This window comes from Saccoglossus kowalevskii, chromosome 15, assembly GCF_978046115.1.
Source record: "Saccoglossus kowalevskii chromosome 15, keSacKowa6.1, whole genome shotgun sequence".
NCBI lineage: Eukaryota > Metazoa > Hemichordata > Enteropneusta > Harrimaniidae > Saccoglossus > Saccoglossus kowalevskii.
This window is the reverse complement of record NC_140655.1, coordinates 13,280,457-13,303,124: the sequence shown is the minus strand read 5'-3', so window position 1 is coordinate 13,303,124 and position 22,668 is coordinate 13,280,457. Positions and strand designations below refer to the sequence as shown.

The following is a 22,668-nucleotide window of genomic DNA, read 5'->3' as shown; positions in this document are numbered from 1 at the left end:
TCCTAGTCAATTGTTCATGCTGTTTTTACAAGCCCCAGTACGAGTGTGATCGTGTTGGAGAAGTTCGGATTCAAGTTGTCCCAATATAGGCTTAGTTCTAACAAAGTTCAGAACAAGATATATCCCATATACAGTCAAACCTGTGTATAACGATTATCCAAAGCGATCTTTATATGAAGGTTGGATTATTTTTTTTATGGATGTAATGAAATGGTACTTTCGCAACAAAACTTTTATTTCAAATCCAAATCAAATAATTAATATTTTGGTCTCTAAACAGACATGAAGCAACAAAATTATTGCTGAAAGAGGGGTCACAGGGGTATACAGGTGGTCTTTATATACAGGGTGCTCATACATTATGTCCCGGGACTTCCTAAAAGTGGTCACTATAGACAGGTGGTCTTTATACACAGGGTGCTCATATGTTATGTCCTGGGACTGCCTTAAAGTGGTCACTATAGACAGGTGGTCTTTATACACAGGGTGCTTGTATGTTATGCCCTGGGACTGCCTAAAAGTGGTCACTATAGACATGTTGCTAATACGTTAATGCCATGGGACTGCCTAAAAGTGGTCACTATAGACAGGTGGTCTTTATATACAGGTTGCTCATACGTTAATGCCATGGGACTGCCTAAAAGTGGTCACTATAGACAGGTGGTCTTTATACACAGGGTGCTCATATGTTATGCCCTGGGACTGGCTAAAAGTGGTCACTATAGGTAGGTGGTCTTTATATACAGGTTGCTCATATGTTATGTTCTGGGACTGCCTTAAAGTGGTCACTATAGACAGGTGGTCTTTATACACAGGGTGCTCATATGTTATGCCCTGGGACTGCCTAAAAGTGGTCACTATAGGCAGGTGGTCTTTATATACAGGTTGCTCATACATTAATGCCATGGGACTGCCTAAAAGTGGTCACTATAGGCAGATGGTTTTTATATACAGGTTGCTCATACGTTAATGCCATGGGACTGCCTAAAAGTGGTCACTATAGACAGGTGGTCTTTATACACAGGGTGCTCATATGTTATGCCCTGGGACTGCCTAAAAGTGGTCACTATAGGCAGGTGGTCTTTATATACAGATTGCTCATACATTAATGCCATGGGACTGCCTAAAAGTGGTCACTATAGGCAGATGGTTTTTATATACAGGTTGCTCATACATTAATGCCATGGGACTGCCTAAAAGTGGTCACTATAGAGGGGTGGTCTTTATACACAGGGTGCTCATACATTAATGTCATGGGACTGCCTTAAAGTGGTCACTATAGGCAGGTGGTCTTTATATACAGGTTGCTCATACATTATGTTTTGGACTGTGTAAAAGCGGTCACTATAGACAGGTGGTCTTTGTATAGAAGTGGTCACTAACATAAATTTCACTGTAATAGTTTATCATTGATGGGTTGTTTAATAAACAGCAAGTCCCTCATGCTACTTAAAAACATGATATTTAAAGCGCGGTTGTCGTCCCGCAGCGCGTGTTCGAAATTCATGTAAATAAACAATGTATTTTACAGGCGTTGTATAGGTTGCTATGAGTCCATATCGAACAAAACGCGAGACAATGACTGCCGGCCTTTAATATCTTTATATTCAGAGATGACTCCCTTCATCAGTGCCTAAATCATCAAACATAGCATCACTCCGGGCCATACAGATCCCCCTCCCCAAATCAATACATCAATATCAGAACAAGCTGTATAACATTATTGAACACCATCTGTGAGTGAGTTTATTCCATGAAATCACCAAAATCTCTGTACACTTTGAAATTACATACTGTATACATTTTAAACTATTTACATTGTAATGAAATCTCTATAAAACAATTGTGTATCTAAAATAATCTGTAATGGTAAGTTACATCTACACCTATGGACACCAACATTGTAGTCACACGAATTCTCATTTTTCAAAATTTCTGGTTGTAGAAACTCATTCGGAAAGTGGAAAGAAAAAAACAAAACTAAAAATACTGATTAAGCGTTATGAATAATAAATAACAAAAACATATCAGGAAACTGTAAGACCCACCTTGTGCTTCTTGACCAATCATAATATCCCATTGCAGGACTTTAAATACACTTAAGGTTCTATTTCAGAGTCTGACTTATTTTCTCAAGTCAAATCTCTATGACACTGATAAACCTTTACTGAGATAAGATGAAATCACAAAGGCCGACTTCAAACTCAGAGCTTGCAAAATAGGAGATGTTATAGATGTGCAGCCCATCAGGAACACAATGTTGAATATATGAATTGTTTATTGTATACTTACTGTAGAATACTTTATTTTTACTTGAAATTTATTTTCGCTGAAGGGATGATTCAGTGAAAATAAAATCCAGTGAATATACCTTTTTTCCTATATTTTACATTCAACTCATCAAGAATTAGTGAAAATACGGTAGACTTCATATAAAACGCTCAACAAATCAAGCTGAAATGAAGCATTTTACAGTAGTAGGAAAGCACTGCAATAGAATTGAGCAGTTTAATTTCATATCAAAGCCTCAAGTTCTTTGAAGGAGGCATATTGAAATTTACATTTTGTACACAGAGTTATACCTGCAGTCAAAATTGCAAACTGATGTCATGTTACAAATAAGCAAGAATGATAATAGATAATTGTAACTTTGAAAACCCAAATATTACAGACAGTTGCATATAGTTAGCTAGAACAGAGTCTGATAACAATTAGGCCAAAAGAATAAAAGTTATAGTTTGCGTCTATTATCTGCATGTCCCGAAGAAGCCACACCAATATGATCATTATTTTCAAATAGTTTTATTATTCGTGATAAAATATAACAAAATCACACAAGTCATAATTCTTATCAACTGTCAAACCGTTTCGGGATATTTTCAAATACAAACCCACAACTTTTATTCTTTTAGCCTTATAGCCATCAGATATACAGCAGGATTTAATTAACATAAATGATTATTCAGTTATTTGTTGTTATTACAATGGTAATACTCATTTGCAGATTTCTTGGTTTAGTTGGTTCACAAAGCAAACCATCACCTTATTGTGCATACAGATGATTGCACCAAATGAATGCAATTTTTTTTACAATATTTACCTGTCATGCTGTGGTGTTATAGTTCAATATTTGAATTATTGCATGATCGGTTATAAATGGGAATGGAGATTGTGTGACATACTCGGACAAAAATACTACACAAAATTTAACTCTGCTCTTAATATGAACATAGTGATCACAATATCCTTGCCTGATTTGTTCAATCTTTACAATGATAATGTTCACAAATAAAATGAAATATGTAAATAAAATTTTTGATTAGTAAAAACCCCAGCAACCAATCACCTGACCCCAGCAACCAAGTAACCAATCACCTGACCCCAGCAACCAAGTAACCAATCACCTGACCCCAGCAACCAAGTAACCAATCACCTGACCCCAGCAACAAAGTAACCAATCACCTGACCCCAGCAACCAAGTAACCAATCACCTGACTCCAGCAACCAAGTAACCAATCACTTGACCTCAGTAACCGATCACCTGATCTCCACCTTCACACAAAAGACTAGCTAATATACACCAAAGGGCATTGGAGCAATAATTTTCAGTAGACGTTCAATTTCTCTGTCTTAAAGAGAATATGAACAATAATAGTTCAATGGTATGGATCAACTAAGCATTGAAATGTTTATCACGACTTATTGCACGGTAAAATTACAAACGGCAGTGCTTGACATAAAACAGTAATTTTATAAGATTTAAATTATTGATTATTTTCTGCATCTTTTGTCTAGTAATCCATTGTCAAATAAATAATTAAATCTCACTAACATCGTCCCGTACCTCCTGTAAACATTCCAATGTAACATACTGGAATATACATGCACGTCTTATGTAGTTTTAAAGGGCCATACGCAGCAACTAATTTAACCTGCTTATTCCATGTATGTGGCATGATGCCAGTTGCAATGTACAACATGTATAACATCATGGATGTGTGCGTAGAGCAAATTTTCAGGATATTCATAGACATGATATCTATGTATGTCAATGCACCAAGGAATGGACACAGGTCAAAAGTTCCAGCATATGTCCCCTTAACTTGCAATAATATAATAAAATTTACAAGCATTATCATTACAACCATTTATGTACAAAAAAAAATAGTTCACTAAAACTAAAACGAGAGTTATATATGTACATGAATTACTATTCCATAGTGTGCATAATGTATACCCTAAATCTGCAGCTGTAGGCCTGTATTGTGTTGTAACATTGACAATACCTGCTTCAGTTCGTCATACTGGTTCTTTGAATAGTTTATCAGTTGAGTCACCTGTAGGGAACAAAATATTGGTGTTAAATTATTATCATTTGCTAAATCAATTCAGAATGTTTACCCCATCCAATAAGAAGAGAGGGGTAACCATGTACTTTACAAATATTGAGTGTTTTTTGTTGCTTCGCTCAAAGCTTTTTACACCATACTGTAATGCTTCATTTATTATAATGTTGAAATCTACACCACTGTGTGAAACCAATCTACGGCTACAAAGCCAGAAACATCATTACCTTTTGTGCAATTTCACTGGAATCACATCTGACTTGAGGTCTCTTCTGTTGTGCATGATACGGCGCACCTATACCCATTTCACTATCTGCTTTCATCGTTAATTCAATGTAGTCTTTACCATCTGTAAATCAACATAACCTGATAATTACCTTTCAGAACGATTGAAAACCACTCGCCTTAAGCCAAAATTACACCTTTATTTATCGATCTAAGCAAAACATGCATGCAAAAGTTTGGGTATTAATCAATGTACACTGAAATGGCAGTTATTTTGTCATGCCAGAGTAGTCTTAAATTAACCATTTGCAGCAGTATTTAAATATGCATTGCTGATAATGTAAACAAGTTTTTTTTATGTTCACTGCTGAGAGGGTGATTACAGCTCATGTCGAGCATTTAGAGATGCCAATCCTGGTTCTCTAATCGGACGATGATCAGTTTGTTTCCACACATTTACACACACATTTTGCCATGTTGCAGTGCAGTCTTGGCGCTCATCATGTGCAGCAATCTTCAAGGTGAAAACAGCAGATAATTTTGTTTGTTGATTTTTGACTTTTAGAAACCCATCCCACATCAACATGTGGCCCATGGCACCATGGTTTTGATTTTCACATGTACTCGCAAGTGCAGCATTTATGCGTCTCGTCAAAGTGATTTCAAATCTTCATGAGGTGCTATTTACATGTAGAAACAATACTGTAGAATACTTTATTTTTATTTGGAATTCATTTTCGCTGAAGGAATGTTTCAGTGAAAATAAAATCCAATCCATACAAAACGCCTAAAAAAGTGTTTTCAGCGAAAATTAATTCCAGCCAAAATAAAGTATTTTACAGTATGTACTATATACCTTTCTGCATATGCTGTGCCCCATATAAATCAGAATATAGAACAACCAAGACAATTTCCGTAAGTTCAATATTGCTTGGGTCTCCTCCAAGAAAGTAAACCTTCTCTGAGCTGACCAGTGCACATAGATTGCCACCATCTTTGTTGTCTCTGTCAACTCGTAACTGTTCCAATGCTATAAACCTGTAAACAAACAACCACATAATGCATTTTGTACACCATAATGCTATTTCAAACTTGTGAACACTGTGCTAACATTTAAAACACCATAACTTTTTCTGATATAAAGTTATTCTTTTGGTATAGTTGGTAATTTTATGAAATTTCTTCAAAGTAGAAGCCTACTCATTAATGCAAATACCCTGAGATTTTGCAGTGAATTGTACTCCAGGGCAATATAAGGATATTGACTTAAAGTTAGGGGTCATCTGCTTAATTTTCAAGAAAATGATGGTTGTATTTTAGTGAATAGTTGCCGTTTTGGCAGTATTATAATGCTTTTCCCATAAGGTTCCAAAATCAGAGATATTATGCCATATCAGATGACATAATCAATATTTCAAACATAAACTGTAAAAAATGAGGGAACATATCATTTTGGTTATTAATCATTGTCAAAAAATGAATAAGATTACATCAAATTTTCCTTTTTCCAGTGTGGTTGTTATTCTATTGTATGTACCTTTCAGTTAGATCGCCATCATTCAGATGTAGCAATTTCACCTGTGCTTCAGCCGCGTTTTCACTATATTTCGTCAACATACCACCAGGACCAATACAACAACGTGGTTTACGAACACGAGATGGTTGCACCTGAGCCAATTTGCTGGAATCTCTGACAGCAGCAGCAGCACTAGCGGCCAAATCCAAGACTCCAGCGGCAGGTTTAGTTACGGTCCCTACAACACCTTTACTAAGACCTTTTAAGAAGCCCTGTAAAATAATATAAGATTATTGTGAGAATATTGCATGAAGGCAGTACAATGTGATCCTGTACCACCTGAACACATACTTTCTGGTATTTTCTTGATAACCTTATTTATTATACATCTTTTTACTGCTTGTAGTATTGATCATTTACTGTGACATACTTTATTTTAGCTCGATTTAATTTTCGCTGGAAAGACTGTGTTTTGTATGGAATTTATTTTCACTGATTTTTTAGCAAATTGAATGTAAAATATGGGAAAAAAGGTATATTCACTGGATTTTATTTTCATTGAATCACTTCTTCAGCGAAAATTAATCCCAAGCGAAAATAAAGTATTTCACAGTAATGACAAATTACAGCCTGAACTTCCAAGGAAAAAACATTTTGCATTATGCGAGCATTCAGTGATAGGACTCAAATTATGTCATGAACGTGCTATAGTGCTTCTGAAGACAAAAAACAAATTTGAATACAATGTCCATAGCCTGGATTGAATGTTTTAATGAATGCAAAATGTAGAACGTTACATTTCATTGTTTTCAGTACTAGATGTATAAAAAATATTCTATGAAAATGCTGCATTGCATATTAAAAAATTATGCTCAATGCTTGAGTTAGCATGGAAGTCTTAATTCAGTGAAAAGCACCATAGATGCTGAATTTCGTAAACAACCAAGGTATTTTAATCATGATGTATATGTCAAACAAGACTTGTATCGATGACAGTAATATAGCCTAAGTCACTTACTTCCACACCGTCCTGGGATGCGCCATCATACGTCTGTGTAAACACACTAGTCAACCCACCGACAATGCCAAAGCCAAGTCCTTTCAATCCGGCTACAATGTGATCTTTACTACTACCACTATGCGATGAACGAATCGTCTCCCGGATGTCTTGATGTCTACTGTCCATTGCTATGGTTCCGATACCATCTGACAGGGAACCAGTCATCTGATAAGACAAGCAATAGAATTATAAACATATATGCAAGAAATTTTGTATTCGCTCTCTTAAAGTTTCAATGATAAAAAAATAAATGATTTTGTAGGTTTTATAGTGTGCTTTTATGTAGAAATTAGGGTAACACATGTACAACAAGCTTCTAAATGTATGAAAGAATAGACTATTTTATGTTCAGTGCGAGATCCTGCACTATGCGTGAAACCAAACGTAAAAACAGGACAAACAAAGGTCATAGCACCGTAGTGGCGTCAAACATCGCGTGGGATTCGGCAAACGCGAAAGTATTTTGGAGGATATTTTCGTGCTTAATAATGTGCTGTACAATTTCGATGATGGTCAATGTCGATGAAGTGAGAGTATCTAAACACAATATTCTTTCATCTTTGAGCTATAAAAAAAGAAATCCATAGTTCAAAAACAAGTCGTTTGATTTTTGCAGCAGATGTTCGGCCCTCGTCTTTCACGCAATACGTGAACGGAAAATCACGTATTGGGACTCACCTTTGCAGCTGAATTTGAGACACCATGAGTGACATTTTCCACAAATCCAAATAAATTACCATGTTTGACTAATCCTGATACACCATCACGTACGTCAGTCAGCAAACCTACTGGGTTACCGAGAAAATCAAACGAACCAAGGATCTTAGCAGCTTGGCTCTTCAGTTCCTGTACACAAATGAGAGAAATGCTTGAGTACGTTATAGATACCTCACTGATATTTTAACACTAAACGTGGCAATATTATACCGTACCTGTTTGACTCAGCGCTCATGTTCGACTAAAGTTCCCATCGCCCTAAAAGACACGATTTTGTGGTAAACTCAGTTTATGTGTGCTCTAACAGTATTTGAAAAAAACTAAATAGCACAATGGTATCATTTTTTTATCGCTGTGGATAATAATTTCAAGCAATTACCTGCATGGTGCAAGATATTCATTCTGAAAAAATATCACTAAAAAATGATTTTTTTTGCTGATAAGATGCAACTCCTTATTAGCATATTATTCATAACCGTATTTCCGTGAACTCTCTTTGACGGTAGGAGTTGATGCAGTGCAACAACCGTACATAATGATTAGCTTCAGTTAGAATATAACATCTTATGAGTACTGTACTACATTTTCAGATTCAAACACAAAATAACACTACCACTTTATGAGTCTCTCACCTCGGTATAGTGTTTCAGTATCGCAGTAACAAGAAAATCCCTCGTTTCAAAGGGATGATGTCTTTCAAACGGATCCAGATAGACGTGGGCATCTTCAAACTTAACCAATGGGATACCAAGCTTGGTTTTCAGAATCTGTAGTTCAGGTGGCAGCTTTGTTGTTAGCATACTCAGACGGATCTGCGTAGCATGCAGCTTTAACAGTTCAAAATAGTATCTAGCATTCTGCTTGTCTGCTATGAGTGCCCTGTACATAATATATAAACCAAAGATTGTGTGATGTGAATATTAATTCATAATAAGGCCAAGCCCAACAAAAAAATTGCTCAGGTAATTTGTTTGTTGTAAACTCCCAAGTACACCGAAAGGGGGGGGGCGTATCTTGTTAAAATTCAGCGATAGTTGTAGTACCATTTGATGTTGCAAGATACTTCATAAAAAGCAATTTACCAGCTGCCTCAAAATAAAATATTCATATAATAATATTTTCACAGTATTACTATTTATTTCTTATTGTTTTTATTGTTCCTTATATCCTTATTGTTTTCTAATCTAGATCCCAGTGGGGATACGATATTGTTATTGTTACAATGATAAAAGATTCAAATTTTTATTTATTTTTTGTATAAATCATTATCGATCTAATTTAGATGTAATTTTATATACAGTTTCTAATATGCTTTGTAAATAATTTTTACTTGACTGAAGGAAAACAAAAAAAATCAGCAGAATTGAGGTGTGTGAGTAAGCTCTTGCCTTATTTATTTTTATTCATATTTATTCATTTTATATACAGTATATTTTAATAACAGTTTTGTTATTTTATATAAATGCTATGGTTATCTACTACTGTATGACACCTTTATCTGCATGGGAGGTGACCAACACAGTAACATGTAACCTACAGTACAACTTTCATAACAATGCATTCATTGCAGCAAAGTTGTCCCTTTATCGTATTTGATATCACATCAGTAATAATCTTACCGTTGATTCTCGTATTGGTTTTCATCCATTTTCTCAATTTCTGCGTCGCTCTGACCATAACCGGCAAATTGCAGCAGTTTGAAAAGCAATAGCTCTTCAATAATCAAAGTCATTTTGCGTACTGTTAAAATTAAACTCTGAATAAACATAAAATTAAAAATAATTAATATTCACTTCAACACACAGACCTGATTCTCAAATGGCTGCAGAGTTTTCGTTAAGCGCGAGAGCACGCAACTTTATTTTGTCGACAAAATAATGTTTTATTCTCCACCTGCAGCGCATCAAATGTTACATCAAATACTGTGGTTTCCATAGTCACAGAAACAGGAGACGTGATGATGGTAGAGAGGGCAAAAACAAATATTGTGGCTCTCTCGCTAAGAGCGAGATCGTGGTGCCACTTTCAAATAAAGCATCAGACCATGGAAAGAAATTCTGAGCATCTGATTACCCTAACTACCCTAATTTATTTTGCTGCTCCTAGAATTGTTAAAGTTCATAAAAAGGAGGAAAAAGATAAAATTAAACAAAATAAATAAAAAAGATCTGAATTGAGAAATCTTGTCGACTGACATTGTACACAGAAAAACAAGATTTGAATGCAAATGTGATGTTTAGAATTTTTTTTTCAAAATAATTAGCATTAAGCAATGGCCTGTTGCCTTATCAGTGGTCACAGATTACGCAATGTCACATGTTCTAAGCCAAACCATTATACCATGTTTTATTTTTAATAAATTATAATTATACATGAAAAAGAACACAAATATATTACAACATGAAACACTGGATTCACACTTCAGATCACACCAAGCGCCTCACCACTGCATTACAGATACACGACCTACAAAATAATGACATAGTAACAAAATTCCTATTACGTACCCTGAATAACTCTGCAGTAGGAATGTTACTGTGTATTTTTGACAACTTGAGGTGTAGTGCTGGTAATGTTACATCCTCCTGGTCACTTGGAGTCACAAATAATGTGGCAGTACGATGTGTTGATATCAATTGATTATCCACCTGTTGATAAAAACAGCTAATGTATCAGTAAAGCAAGTGCTAAGTCAATTTACCCTTACGAAAAACTTCTGTAGAATTCTATAGAGTTCTATAGAATTCTACAGAATTCTATAGAATATCTGTGGAATTTATTTCTATGGAATAAATTCTTTTAAAATTCCATAGAAAATCTGTACAATTTTGAATGTTATAGAATTGTAGAATCATCATGTAAAGCACATGATTATCTACTTCACTGATACCAGACAAAACAGACAGACGCACACACAAATTGACACACATACACAGACAGACGTACACACAGACAGACGCATACACAAATTGACACACACAGATGCACACAGACATATGCATATTGACACATACAGACAGAAGCACAGATCGACGGACAGGCAAATACAGAGAAAGACACAAACAGTCACAGATGCATACAGACACATACACAGACAGATGCATACAGACACATACAGAGACAGAAGCACAAAGACAGATGTATACACAGACAAACGTACACACTGACAGATGCGTACACACAGACACACACACACTGATGTTATACTTTTCGTTACCTGTATATCACTAATACTGGCTTGTAACTCATGTCCATCCAAAGTCTGTGTATAATTAACATCAATTCCACGGAATGTCATAAACACCAATTCCTCAGGGACTTTATTGATGACAGATATACCGATACCACCAGCAAGTTTCACAATAATCTACAGGGTGAAAAAAGTATTTTAAATGGTTAGCATTAGTGTGCGATTCTCCCAAGCATAGATTTTTTCAAAATTTGATTTCACTCAAATGAAATTAAAATTTATTATCAAAAGCCTTCCATCAAATTAATTGTTAAGTAATACTGTACATTAACAAAATGCATAGTGGCATGCAGAAATACAAAAACATTGATTATTGAAAACATCCACGGATAGCTGAAATGAATGGGGAAATCAACAATTAAGCCTTGCCATAGGGATCACCATAGGAATCACTAAACATGGCAAAGAGAAAGCAATAGGTAATGTAAACATACATTGAAATCATAACCTTTTCACCACCCGACTTTTCCTTCTCAATTTTTCTGCACTATTTTTTCCATATTCTTCAATATTTCTGGAAATAAACCTTAATTTTGGAGCCAACAGACAAAATGTTGGTAAATTTTCAGTTTTTACTCAAAAAATTTGACTATTTTTGTCTGAATCTTCTGAAGGAAAGTGCAGACTATAAACGGAACTATTTTGTGAACTGGTGGTGAAAAGGTTAATACATCTTGAGACATCAATCCAGCTTTCAAGTCATCAATAATAAATCCAGTTTTCTAAAAACAATGCAATGATTATCATCACATGAGTGAGTTCAAAAACTGTCATTCAATGAATTGTAAATAAATTACAAGTATTATATTCACCTGTTGCTCTTTAACAGGTTTGTCTCTATCGTCTTCTGTTTGACTACTGCTTGACAGATGTCTTTTTCTCATCTCTATACCTTTTTCTTGAATTAGAATGTATTCTTCAGAAGAGCTTTCATGCACCGAGCTCTGTTCTAGTTGCTGTAATACCAGAAATGAATCATTGATACAGAGAAACCATTGACATACGCCACACAACAAAATATCATGCTTTGCGGATTTACATTCAATTTTTGTAAATTTGTCAGAACAACTTTGTGGCTATTTGCACAGACAAGAAAGATTCTCCAGAGTACATGTATGAATTATGAATATGTTTTTCAACAAAAAGTAATTGATAAGCAAGTTTGCTTGTCACCTCTGGATTTTCACTTGTATATCCTGTTGAGCAAGTTTTTGGGAGATTTGGCTTCATTCAAGAACAAGAAAACAAATGATACCATTGTCAATATATGGTAAAACCTATACCACCTAGACCTAGAGGTATAAATAACAAGTCATTGTCAATGACACGTCCCCGTTCCGTTCATATTTGAGTGACATATACATTCAAAGCAGATCATGACCGAAATGCACCTGCATATGTACAACACATTGTGCTAAATCTGAACAAAATCCATCCATGCATGACTGAGATCCGGTTCTGGAATTGTGAAAATACGTGATTTTGATGCATTTTCGGCCTTAAAATGGCCATCATTCCGCTATTGTTAAGCAGATCATGAAACAAATGCACATATCTATTTGTGACATGATGTACCATGTGTGTGTGAAGTTTGAACTTGATCAATCCAGACATGTCTTGGATACGGATCCAGAACTGAATTCTTTAACAAAATGGCCGCCAGTCGGCCATTTCGAACTTGATCCGAAAAAAAAAGACGTGCATCAAGGTCCTATTATGTTTAATGTATGTACCAAATTTGAACAAAATCCATCCATGCATAACTGAGATACGGGTCCGGAATGGTGAAAATGTGCGATTTCAATGCATTTTCGGCCTTAAAGCGGCCCCCATTTGGCTATCGTTAATGAGATCATGAAACAAATGCACATACATATTTGTGACATGATGTACCTTGTGTGTGTGAAGTTTGAACTTGATCAATCCAGACATGTCTCGGATACGGATCCAGAACTGAATTCTTTAAAACAAAATGGCCGCCAGTCGGCTATTTCGAACTTGATCCGAAAAAAAAATGACGTGCATCAAGGTCCTATTATGTTTAATGTATGTACCAAATTTGAATGAAATCCGTCCATGCATAACTGAGATCTGGGTCCGGAATGGTGAAAATGTGCGATTTCAATGCATTTTCGGCCTTAAAGCGGCCCCCATTTGGCTATCGTTAATGAGATTATGAAACAAATGCACATACATATTTGTGACATGATGTACCTTGTGTGTGTGAAGTTTGAACTTGATCAATCCAGACATGTCTCAGATACGGATCCAGAACTGAATTCTTTAAAACAAAATGGCCGCCAGTCGGCTATTTCAAACTTAATCCGAAAAAAAAAATGACGTGCATCAAGGTCCTATTATGTTTAATGTATGTACCAAATTTGAATGAAATCCGTCCATGCATAACTGAGATCAGGGTCCGGAATGGTGAAAATGTGCGATTTCAATGCATTTTCGGCCTTAAAGTGGCCGCCATTTGGCTATCGTTAATCGGATCATGAAAAAAATGCATGTGCATATGTCCCATATAATGTGTGATGTATGAGTGAAGTTTGAACTTAATCGGTCCATGCATGTTCGAGATACAGGTGATCACGGACGCACGGACGGACGGACGCACACAGGGCAAAACATAAGTCCCCGTTTTCGGACTGCGTCCGAACGGGGACTAAAAAGCGTCTGAGACCATCCATTTTCAAATGTAAACAGAAAAAGTTTATGTGCCCAAATCAATACTTTGTAACCAATTAAAAAGAGTAATTGAATCTTGTACTTAAGTTTGTCATGATGAGCTGATGTGCATAAAAATTGAACTCCAATTCGTCAAATCTGGTCATGTGACAACATCAAATTTATGAAACTTATCTGGTGACATCTTTTTGACTATATGTTTGTGATGTAACACTGAATACTACAAAAGCATTAATTTGAAAGTACTCACTCTTCATTCCTCCCAACATAAGAAGTGTAAAGAAAATATTCCAACTCACAACACTCTTTGGTTGTGGCATCTGCCCAGTGGCTCAAAGAAATAAAACTGTTCTTTGTTTGGCGTACATACCAATGTTTCTATTTGAAAAGTTTTTCACAAGACATAAATGCTACTATGACTGTGTCTTACCCTTAGTCTGATATCAGATATCTGTAGTACTCTGGTAGGTCCATCAGCAATTACCCGACAAGACAATACACCGGAGCCAGGTCGTAGTTTCTGTCTACTTACAGCTTGCTCTACCGGTATATTATCTTTGGTTGCTCCATGACCAGGACCCAATACAGCAATGTTTCCTACAAACATACAATTACAAATTACAAACTCTTTCTGTTAGACAGACAGACTGACATGATTTTGAAGCTGTTAAATAAAAATAAACTTTTACCTTCTTTCATGCCAAGAATTCCATCTTTCGCCTGGACAAACAGACCACCCAATCCACAACAAAGTCTTCCATCCTATTTAAAACAAATTGTAAATAAAATCACTAAATAAGTTGTGACAAAGAACATACTTATTTAATTTGATTGCATGAAAACATTGCATGTTCACTTCCAGTTGCTGACAGGTAAACAAGTGATGTGGGTGAAGATGGAGATACAAATTGAACAACTGAGAAGTTCCAAAGTCCTCAGTCAAAATACACATGACTTATTCCAGTGCAAGGCAACATTTCCAGATATTACTGTAGTTACTAATATTCAGAAAAAGTTTATCATTATTAATTATATGGATTATTAGACCTGGCAAAAATTTTACAATAATAAAAATGCTCCACCAGCTTCACACAAACTATTTTTTTTTTCTACCAAAATTTCAGCCAATGTCTCTTTTTATCCAACCTTGTGTTTTGGTCAAATGTTTTTTTCTTTCAGCCAAATATTTGGTGAAATTGTACAGGAGCAAGTTGAAAAAAAGTTTTCCATTTGGATTTAGTTATGTGTACACTTACATTTACATCATATAAAAATAAATTTGTCCAGAATTAGTACACACTTTTATACTTTATTTTTGCTTGGAATTAGTTTTCGCTGAAGAAATGATTCAGTGAAAATAAAATCCAGCGAATATACCTTTTTTTCTATATTTTACAGGCAACTTGTCAGAAATCAGTGAAAATAAATTCCATACAGAACACCCAATAACTCTTTTCAGCGAAAATTAATTCCAGCTAAAATAAAGTATTTCACAGTATTTTTACAATTATGGTGACCTCACACAATGTCAGTAATAACATATATTTATCAGTAAAAGTTTGGTAAATGTCACCAGTACACACCCATCTGTGGATATGTTTAGTATGTAGAGTAGGAATGTTTTTATCAACAGTGAACCAAACTTACTGTAGAATACTTTATTTTCGCTATTTTCGCTGAAGGGATGATTCCGTGAAAATAAAATCCAGCGAATATACTTTTTTTTTCTATATTTCACATTAAACTCATCAAAAATCAGTGAAAATAAGTTCCATACAAAATGCCCAAAAAGCCTTTTTAGCGAAAATTAATTCCAGCGAAAATAAAGTATTCCACAGTAGTTTATGACTGCACTGTATAATTCTTAGATAACTAAGAAAATCCTCAGCACCTGGTTGTGTCTTTGAATCAAAGAAATCTACGTATTAGCTACTAGGTAATAAGGGCATATGTTGATGAAGATATTTCTCTAAGATTGGCAGCGTTTTCACCACTTCTAGAAATTGTCTTTTGCCAGACTTTGAGGTAAATTTGACATTCTGATCACACATTGCAACACTTACTTTTGAAAAAAAATATGTAAAATTCCTCAGGAATTCAATAGAATCTAAAATGGTAGCCCAGTAAAATTTATAAATCAAAGAAATCTACGTATTAGCTACCAGGCAATGAGGGCTTATGTTGATGAAGATATTTCTCTAAGATTGGCAACATTTTCAGCACTTCCAGAAATTGTCTTTTGCCAGACTTTGAGGTAAATTTGACATTCTGATCACACATTGCAAAACTTACTTTTGATAAAAATAATGTGTCAAATTCCTCAGGAATTCAATTGGATTCAAAATTGTAACCCAATAAAATTTCTTAGCAAAATCAATGTCCAATGGTACAAATCCTAGATTCTGGGTATAAAATTATAATGCTGTGTCTCATATATAAACATAATGTAGATGTCAACTTCTATATATATATTATATTACATGTTTGATGTTTACATTGTAGAATAAGCTTTTTATATAATGAGTTGTCAATTAAGGGAAAAAAGGATGGGTCAAAGGTAAACACTAGAAAGCATAGTTTTCATTCAGATTTTGACAAAATATAATGAGTGACTTACATTAGTGAAGTACCATGTTTGATGCTTTTCTCTTCTCTGGTCAGGTTTTTTTAGTTTCAGTGGTACGTAGGCATTACCACTGAATGACAAACCTGCGCTGTCCAATACGTAACCATCTATGGTTGTACTGCTGTTAGTTTTACGTGGGTTTCTTGGAGGGGACGAACCTTCATGTCGTAATAAACCCATACTAGTCATCCTCCATAATTGAGAACGCTTACCAGGTTCCTGTAAGCAATGGTAACATATTGGTAAATAGTTAATTAATATGCAATTAGCTGATTAGTACGCACAGTTCCAAAGACCTCATTCAAAGAGCAAAATAACGTCACATTTAGGCCACCCTGACAATTGCACGACTTTTGGCTATGATTTTGTCGTGGCAAGTCATGCCATTTTGGGGCACGAACTGGGAGGCTCCCGCACTGTTCACGACTAGTTCATGACGAGTTCACGAACAGTTCACGAATGGGTGCCCATCAGTGTCCACATTGACACGAAATGGCATGACGAGTTCATGCATGGTTAGCACATACTTTATGCACTTTCCGCATTGACGAGTTTGCGTAATTCGGACGTGAGCTGTTCGTGAACTATTCTTGGCAGTTTGTGGCATGGCGCGCACTGCCACGCACTGGCACACATCCTCCTGCATCGTCCAGACGAGGTCACGAACAGTTTGCGTATAGTTCACAACCCAGTCGTGAAATTTTGTTGTGACCAAAATTTTGAACATTTCAAAATTCTCGACCCGACATGGAATGCAGTCACGACGGGTTTACGCACACTTCACGCCAGTTTACGACTACTTTGCACACTGGCATGACTCAAGTCGTGCCAATGCATGCCACAAAATCGTGCAAGTGTCAGGGTGGCTTTACCTTCTTTTTGATGACCACGGAACCATCTTTTTCAACATCCAAGACTAACTGTCTGCTTTCTATTTCTTTAATCGTGCCAAGGACATGGGGTTTACCTGGTTCCAAACAACTAAACAGAAAATAGATAAAACATATAAGACAATTTTAAAAGGAACTGACCATATTTTCATTTTACTAAATTAAGCCATACTTACTTTAAATTCAATCAATAAGAATACATCAGAATAAGTTCTTAAATTTTTCAACAACCTTACCACATGTACTTACTGACCAAATAAATTCTGATTGACTCAAAAATGTCATGTGGCTGCCATATTTCAGAACTTATCGCCTAAATCACCTTTAAATACCAGCTAGCGCAATAAATCGAGTAATGCCTAATTTTAATTGATATTGACCTTCTTATGAATTAGATCATCCAAACTCCTACAACTTTATTGCAATATGAGATCAATACCTTGTAAATGTAGTGGTAAAGGCAATGTAAATAAAGTTCTCATAAAATAATCCCTCTCCTTCCCCTAGTTTGTCAAGGTGATAGGTTCCGCATGATCCGCCTTGTACAGCACATGACAGCTTTGGCGACAGAGTTGGTTCATCCCAGGCATAAGGCACTGTAAGAAAACCACAAACGATAACTGAACAAACAACATACAATAACAAGTCATTGAAAATGACAGTCCTCGTTACATTTTTGAAGGTTCTCTCTGTGCTTGTCATATTAAAGTGGAAGGGTTGTCACGAGCGTGACTTGAACTTGAGTCCCAAGTGGCAAATACAACAGATTGTTTATTTACGTCAAATTCGAACATGTGTTGCGTGACGATCCCTCTGGTTTAAGACATAGCAAGGAAAAACATAGACCACAAGTCAAAGTAAAAAAAATTGAGGTGCATGTCTATGTTATTGCACTTGCTAAAATTGTTTAAAGTATGTTTGAGAAAATGCAAGTCTGAGGATGGGAATGAGGCACAAAAATTACATTACCATACATCTCATGAATATGAATGCTTGTTGCCATGGTGCCCTACAATAAATCTTTACATGGGGCTTACAATGTTAACATAATGACATAAATCTTGGAAATATAGTAGTAAGGCGAAAAAGTCAGATGGCTGTCAATCGGCCATCCTTGATCCGATTTTGAAACAAATTGTCATGGACATGTATCCTAACATGTATAAAGTATGTGCCAAATTTGAATGAAAACTGACAAAGCATGTCCAAGATACCACATTTAAAAAAAAAACAAGATGTCTGCCAGTCAGCCATCTTTGACCCAATTGCGAAAGAAATTGTCATGGACATGTATCCTAACATGTATAATCTATGTACCAAGTTTGAATGACAACTCACAAAGCATGTCCAAAATACGACATTTTCAAAAAAACAAGTTGGCTGTCAGTCGGCCATTTAAAATCGAATGGCTGAACCACTGCATGTGCATATGTCCTACATAAATTACTAGGCATATGCAAAGAATGAACGGAATTGGTCCTAAAGATTCTGAAATATGACTCCGGGCGGACGGACGCACCAGTCGGCCATTTTGAATCGAATGGCTAAACTACTGCATGTGCATATGTCCCACATAAAGTACTAGGCACATGCAAAGAATGAACAGAATCGATCCTAAGGATTCTGAAATATGACGCATGGACAGACAGATGCACGGACGGCCAGAGGACATGTATCCTAACATAGATTATGTATCAAATTTGAATGAAAATTGACAAAGCATGTCCAAAATACAACATTTTCAAAAAAACAAGATGGCTGTCAGTCAGCCATTTTGAATCGAATCGCTAAACTACTGCATGTGCACAGACGAACGAAGACCGAATTACCGAAGTTCGAAAACGGGGACTAATAACAAGACATATTGCAGAATTGACTTTCCCTTTAACATATTATTTCTCATGACTTTCTTCATGAATGTACCGTTAGTTCTGGGTTTTATTATTGTCCTCAATGTATTATCCGCTACTTGACTTTGATAGTAGAGAATTGGTACCTGAAAATTATACAATAAGTACATATTATTCAATGTAAATAGTAATAGTAAATAAGATATTTTGGATTGATTTTGCATAGTTGCAATGTGACGCCAACAAACCCCAAAACGTTCCATCTGGTGAAAGAAGCGGATTGTACAGTCTCAAGTATTTTCTAAGAGCTGCATGTACGGTAGTTAGATGTTAGATCTTGTCTGCCCAAATAAGAGTTAATGCAATGTTATTGTAGAAATTAATAAATTATGCAACCTATTTACATTTTGCTCTTCTGAAACATTTATAGAATCTCTGATCGTTGATGTTACATTTTAATAGTAATCCAAGTTCCGCGCCTGAAGCGAGAACTAATAAACAGACTGCCATTTTAAAATGCAAATTTAGCAAATCACCAGACCATTCGGGCTGACTAAATTACGTACAAGAGGCTCACAAAAGAATCACAAGAACAAACATATCCATTGGCTGAGGAGCAGCTTTTATATCATAAGTAACAAATTTTTGCAATCAGAGAAAATCACAACATTTTGTAGCAGTAAAAATTTGTCTGGGAACATGATGTGATAAAAACCTGAAATCGGAAATATTTCTAGCAGTGAAAATTAAACGGTTTACAGTACCATGTGCAAAAACAACATTCATGGTCTTCATTATGAGGGGATATTATAATTTCAAGCATCATTATAATAATTGTACTTACTCCTGACAAGTTATCAAGTCTGTAAGGTGGTGGTACTTGGTCGGCATCGGTAAAAGTAGCAAAGAATGTAGCAGCTTTCATTGTAATCTCAACATGTAAAAATATACATCGACCGTTGTTGCCCCTGTAAAGTGCAATACATAATATAACCTTATTATTTAGACACAAAGTGTGCAATATTATCACATGCATAACAGGGTGCAGATCAAAAACCCAATATCACCACACTGTGATGTAACACATGCTGACAATGCTGACAAGTGTGTCACAGGATCTGCTGCACCCTGTAAATAGATATAAAAGACAATATTACAATCTTATCAGTTCTCAACTAAATATTTGTACTTGAGTATGCAAATCTTTGTCAGGTATTCTAGTTATATTCAGATAGAGAAACTGAAAGTAATTTGAGATCTCCTCAGCTCATGGCGGAAAAAAAGTCATGGGAGACAACTGCTCAGTATAATCAGTTCATCAATTATACATAAATACAGCAGCTACAAAATTGTGACTTGCATATCAAAAGCATTAATAGCGCTTATTATAATATTACATAATAGGTGACTTTCTATTTACTGAACGTCTGTCGCAAAAATCAAATGATTAGATTTTGAATTTGCATTTCTTTTTTCATAGCTCTATGTCAAATACATGTGTATGCTGAGATTTGAGAGGAGGATATAGCGTTGAGACACCCTTACTTCATCAAAATTGACCATCATAAAATATGTATAACATATTAATAAGTGCGGAAATACTCCTAGAAAACTTTTGCATGTTTCAACGTCACTGCAATGCTATGACCTTTTTTTGTCCTGTTTTTACGTTTGATTTTGAGCATCACGCGGGGTCTCGTAGTTAACGGAAAATGGTTAATTTATCAAAATCTTCAAACCCATGCAATAGGCGGTACAAATCAGGACTTAAAAGAACACATTTTTATTCAGACTCAATGAAAGGTGAAGACTGCCCTCTAGAGTCCAACTATGCAAATCATTCAAACACTATGTCAATATTAAGATTTGTATCATCACAGTAACCCCAATTTTTCTTTTTTATAATTTTGATATCCTGATGACATGAACCCATAATAAAGAAAGAAAGAAAGATGAACATGATATATAATCTTCAATTTGACACAAACTTCCTTACATATCAAACCCTTTTGCTGTTACTCACCAATCCCTTGACAAAATGTCTCTGAGCAAATGAGATTTTAAATCGACTTCTATTGTCCAATTGGTATCTAGGTACAAAGGTTACAATCTGCGTCTCATGGTATCTTCCTAACCCTTTACGGATGTCAATTCCAATGTTATACACCCTAAAATACAATAATGAATTAATTGTTTTCATATATATATATTGGGGCTACAATTTTATGAACATTAGGTGCTATACTGTAAGTTCGCAATGCCAAAAAACGGACCATTGCGAGTGCGCAATGCCACAAAAACAGTCAACTGCGAGTTCGCAATGGCAAACAAAATGACGATTGCGAGTTTGCAATGCCACAAAAACAGTCGACTGCGAGTTCGCAATGGCAAAAAAATGGACCAATGTGAGTTCCAATGCTACAAAAACAGTCGACTGCGTGATGATTGTGAGTTTGCAATGTCACAAAAACAGTCAACTGTGAGTTCGCAATGGCAAAAAAAATTACGATTGCGCGTTCGCAATGCCACAAAAACAGTCAACTGGAAGTTCACAGTAACACAGAAAACAAAAGACTGTTGTGTGAACTATCAAAGGTATAGCGACATTTGTCACCATCGGTGTTTTGTTCTTTGATGCATTCTAATCATCCCAGGAATTTCCTACAATCAAAGTCACCATTTTTGTTAATCTTGGTATGCCTGGTGTGATGACCATGGATCATTAAATTTATTGCACACCATGAGTTATAATTGCAGTCGCATTCATCCTTAGGTGATTTAGGAGGAGGGGAGCAGTGATTTGAAGAGAGGGGGTGTAAAAAAGTATTTGTTACCAATCAGGTCTCAGGCCATGCTGTATTACATGTAGAGATCGCACTCCAGTGCTGCCTTCTAATGAGAATCTCTGACACCAATTAGGTATACCTTCCTCACCGTGTACACCTTTACCTAGTCGCATTGTACATCTGTGAAAAAAGCAGCGAAAACTATGTCATTAATATTAAAAAATAAAATCCACACAAAACACCCAAAACATTTTTTCAGCGAAAATTAATTCCACCTAAAATAAATATTTTACAGTATATGAAAAGCTTGAGTACCGACCGGTATTATTGTAATGATTTATATGATGGTAGTTTTACTTACAAATATGGACATTCTTTATCAGAGTATGAAAATAACAATGGGGATAAACTTCTTGCCAATTCATGTTCTTCAAACTGTCCAGCTGCATCACCTTTCCCACTATCTTGACGAAATACCAGTGGAATACCAGACTTGTTAACCAACCAATATGGCGCTGATATCGATATCTGAAATTTATAGTTACAAATTATTTTAGAATAATTCAGAAACAGTTTGAGGTAATCTCAAGGCAAACCATTAAAACGTGCATGTGTAAACAACTTCGATGTCAGCTGTCTCTCAATTTAATTGTTGAATTGCTACATGAAAGTGGCCGTCAGACAGCCATATATGACAAAATTACAAGAAAA

The 22,668-nt window shown here is 35.6% G+C and overlaps 2 protein-coding genes across 2 annotated transcripts; both read right to left on the bottom strand.

Annotated features, from left to right (window-relative positions):
- Positions 1-2,786: 2,786 nt before the first annotated feature.
- LOC102807549 (intermembrane lipid transfer protein VPS13D-like) lies at positions 2,787-8,713 on the bottom strand. Its single transcript, XM_006812617.3, has 7 exons — positions 8,497-8,713; positions 7,826-7,993; positions 7,106-7,312; positions 6,109-6,359; positions 5,428-5,609; positions 4,574-4,695; positions 2,787-4,337 (listed from the first exon to the last, which is right to left on the bottom strand). The coding sequence occupies exons 1-7, from the start codon at positions 8,662-8,664 to the stop codon at positions 4,239-4,241; spliced, it is 1,197 nt and encodes a 398-aa protein (XP_006812680.2). The 5' UTR covers positions 8,665-8,713; the 3' UTR covers positions 2,787-4,238.
- A 766-nt stretch (positions 8,714-9,479) lies between these two features.
- LOC144342540 (intermembrane lipid transfer protein VPS13D-like) lies at positions 9,480-20,734 on the bottom strand. The gene is made up of 13 exons (XM_085508443.1): positions 20,717-20,734; positions 20,229-20,299; positions 20,016-20,139; positions 19,245-19,317; positions 17,761-17,917; positions 17,304-17,412; positions 16,423-16,650; positions 14,495-14,567; positions 14,236-14,402; positions 11,927-12,070; positions 11,082-11,231; positions 10,372-10,512; positions 9,480-9,620 (listed from the first exon to the last, which is right to left on the bottom strand). Exons 1-13 carry the CDS (start codon positions 20,732-20,734, stop codon positions 9,480-9,482), a joined length of 1,596 nt encoding a protein of 531 aa, XP_085364569.1.
- Between the last annotated feature and the right edge of the window lie 1,934 nt (positions 20,735-22,668).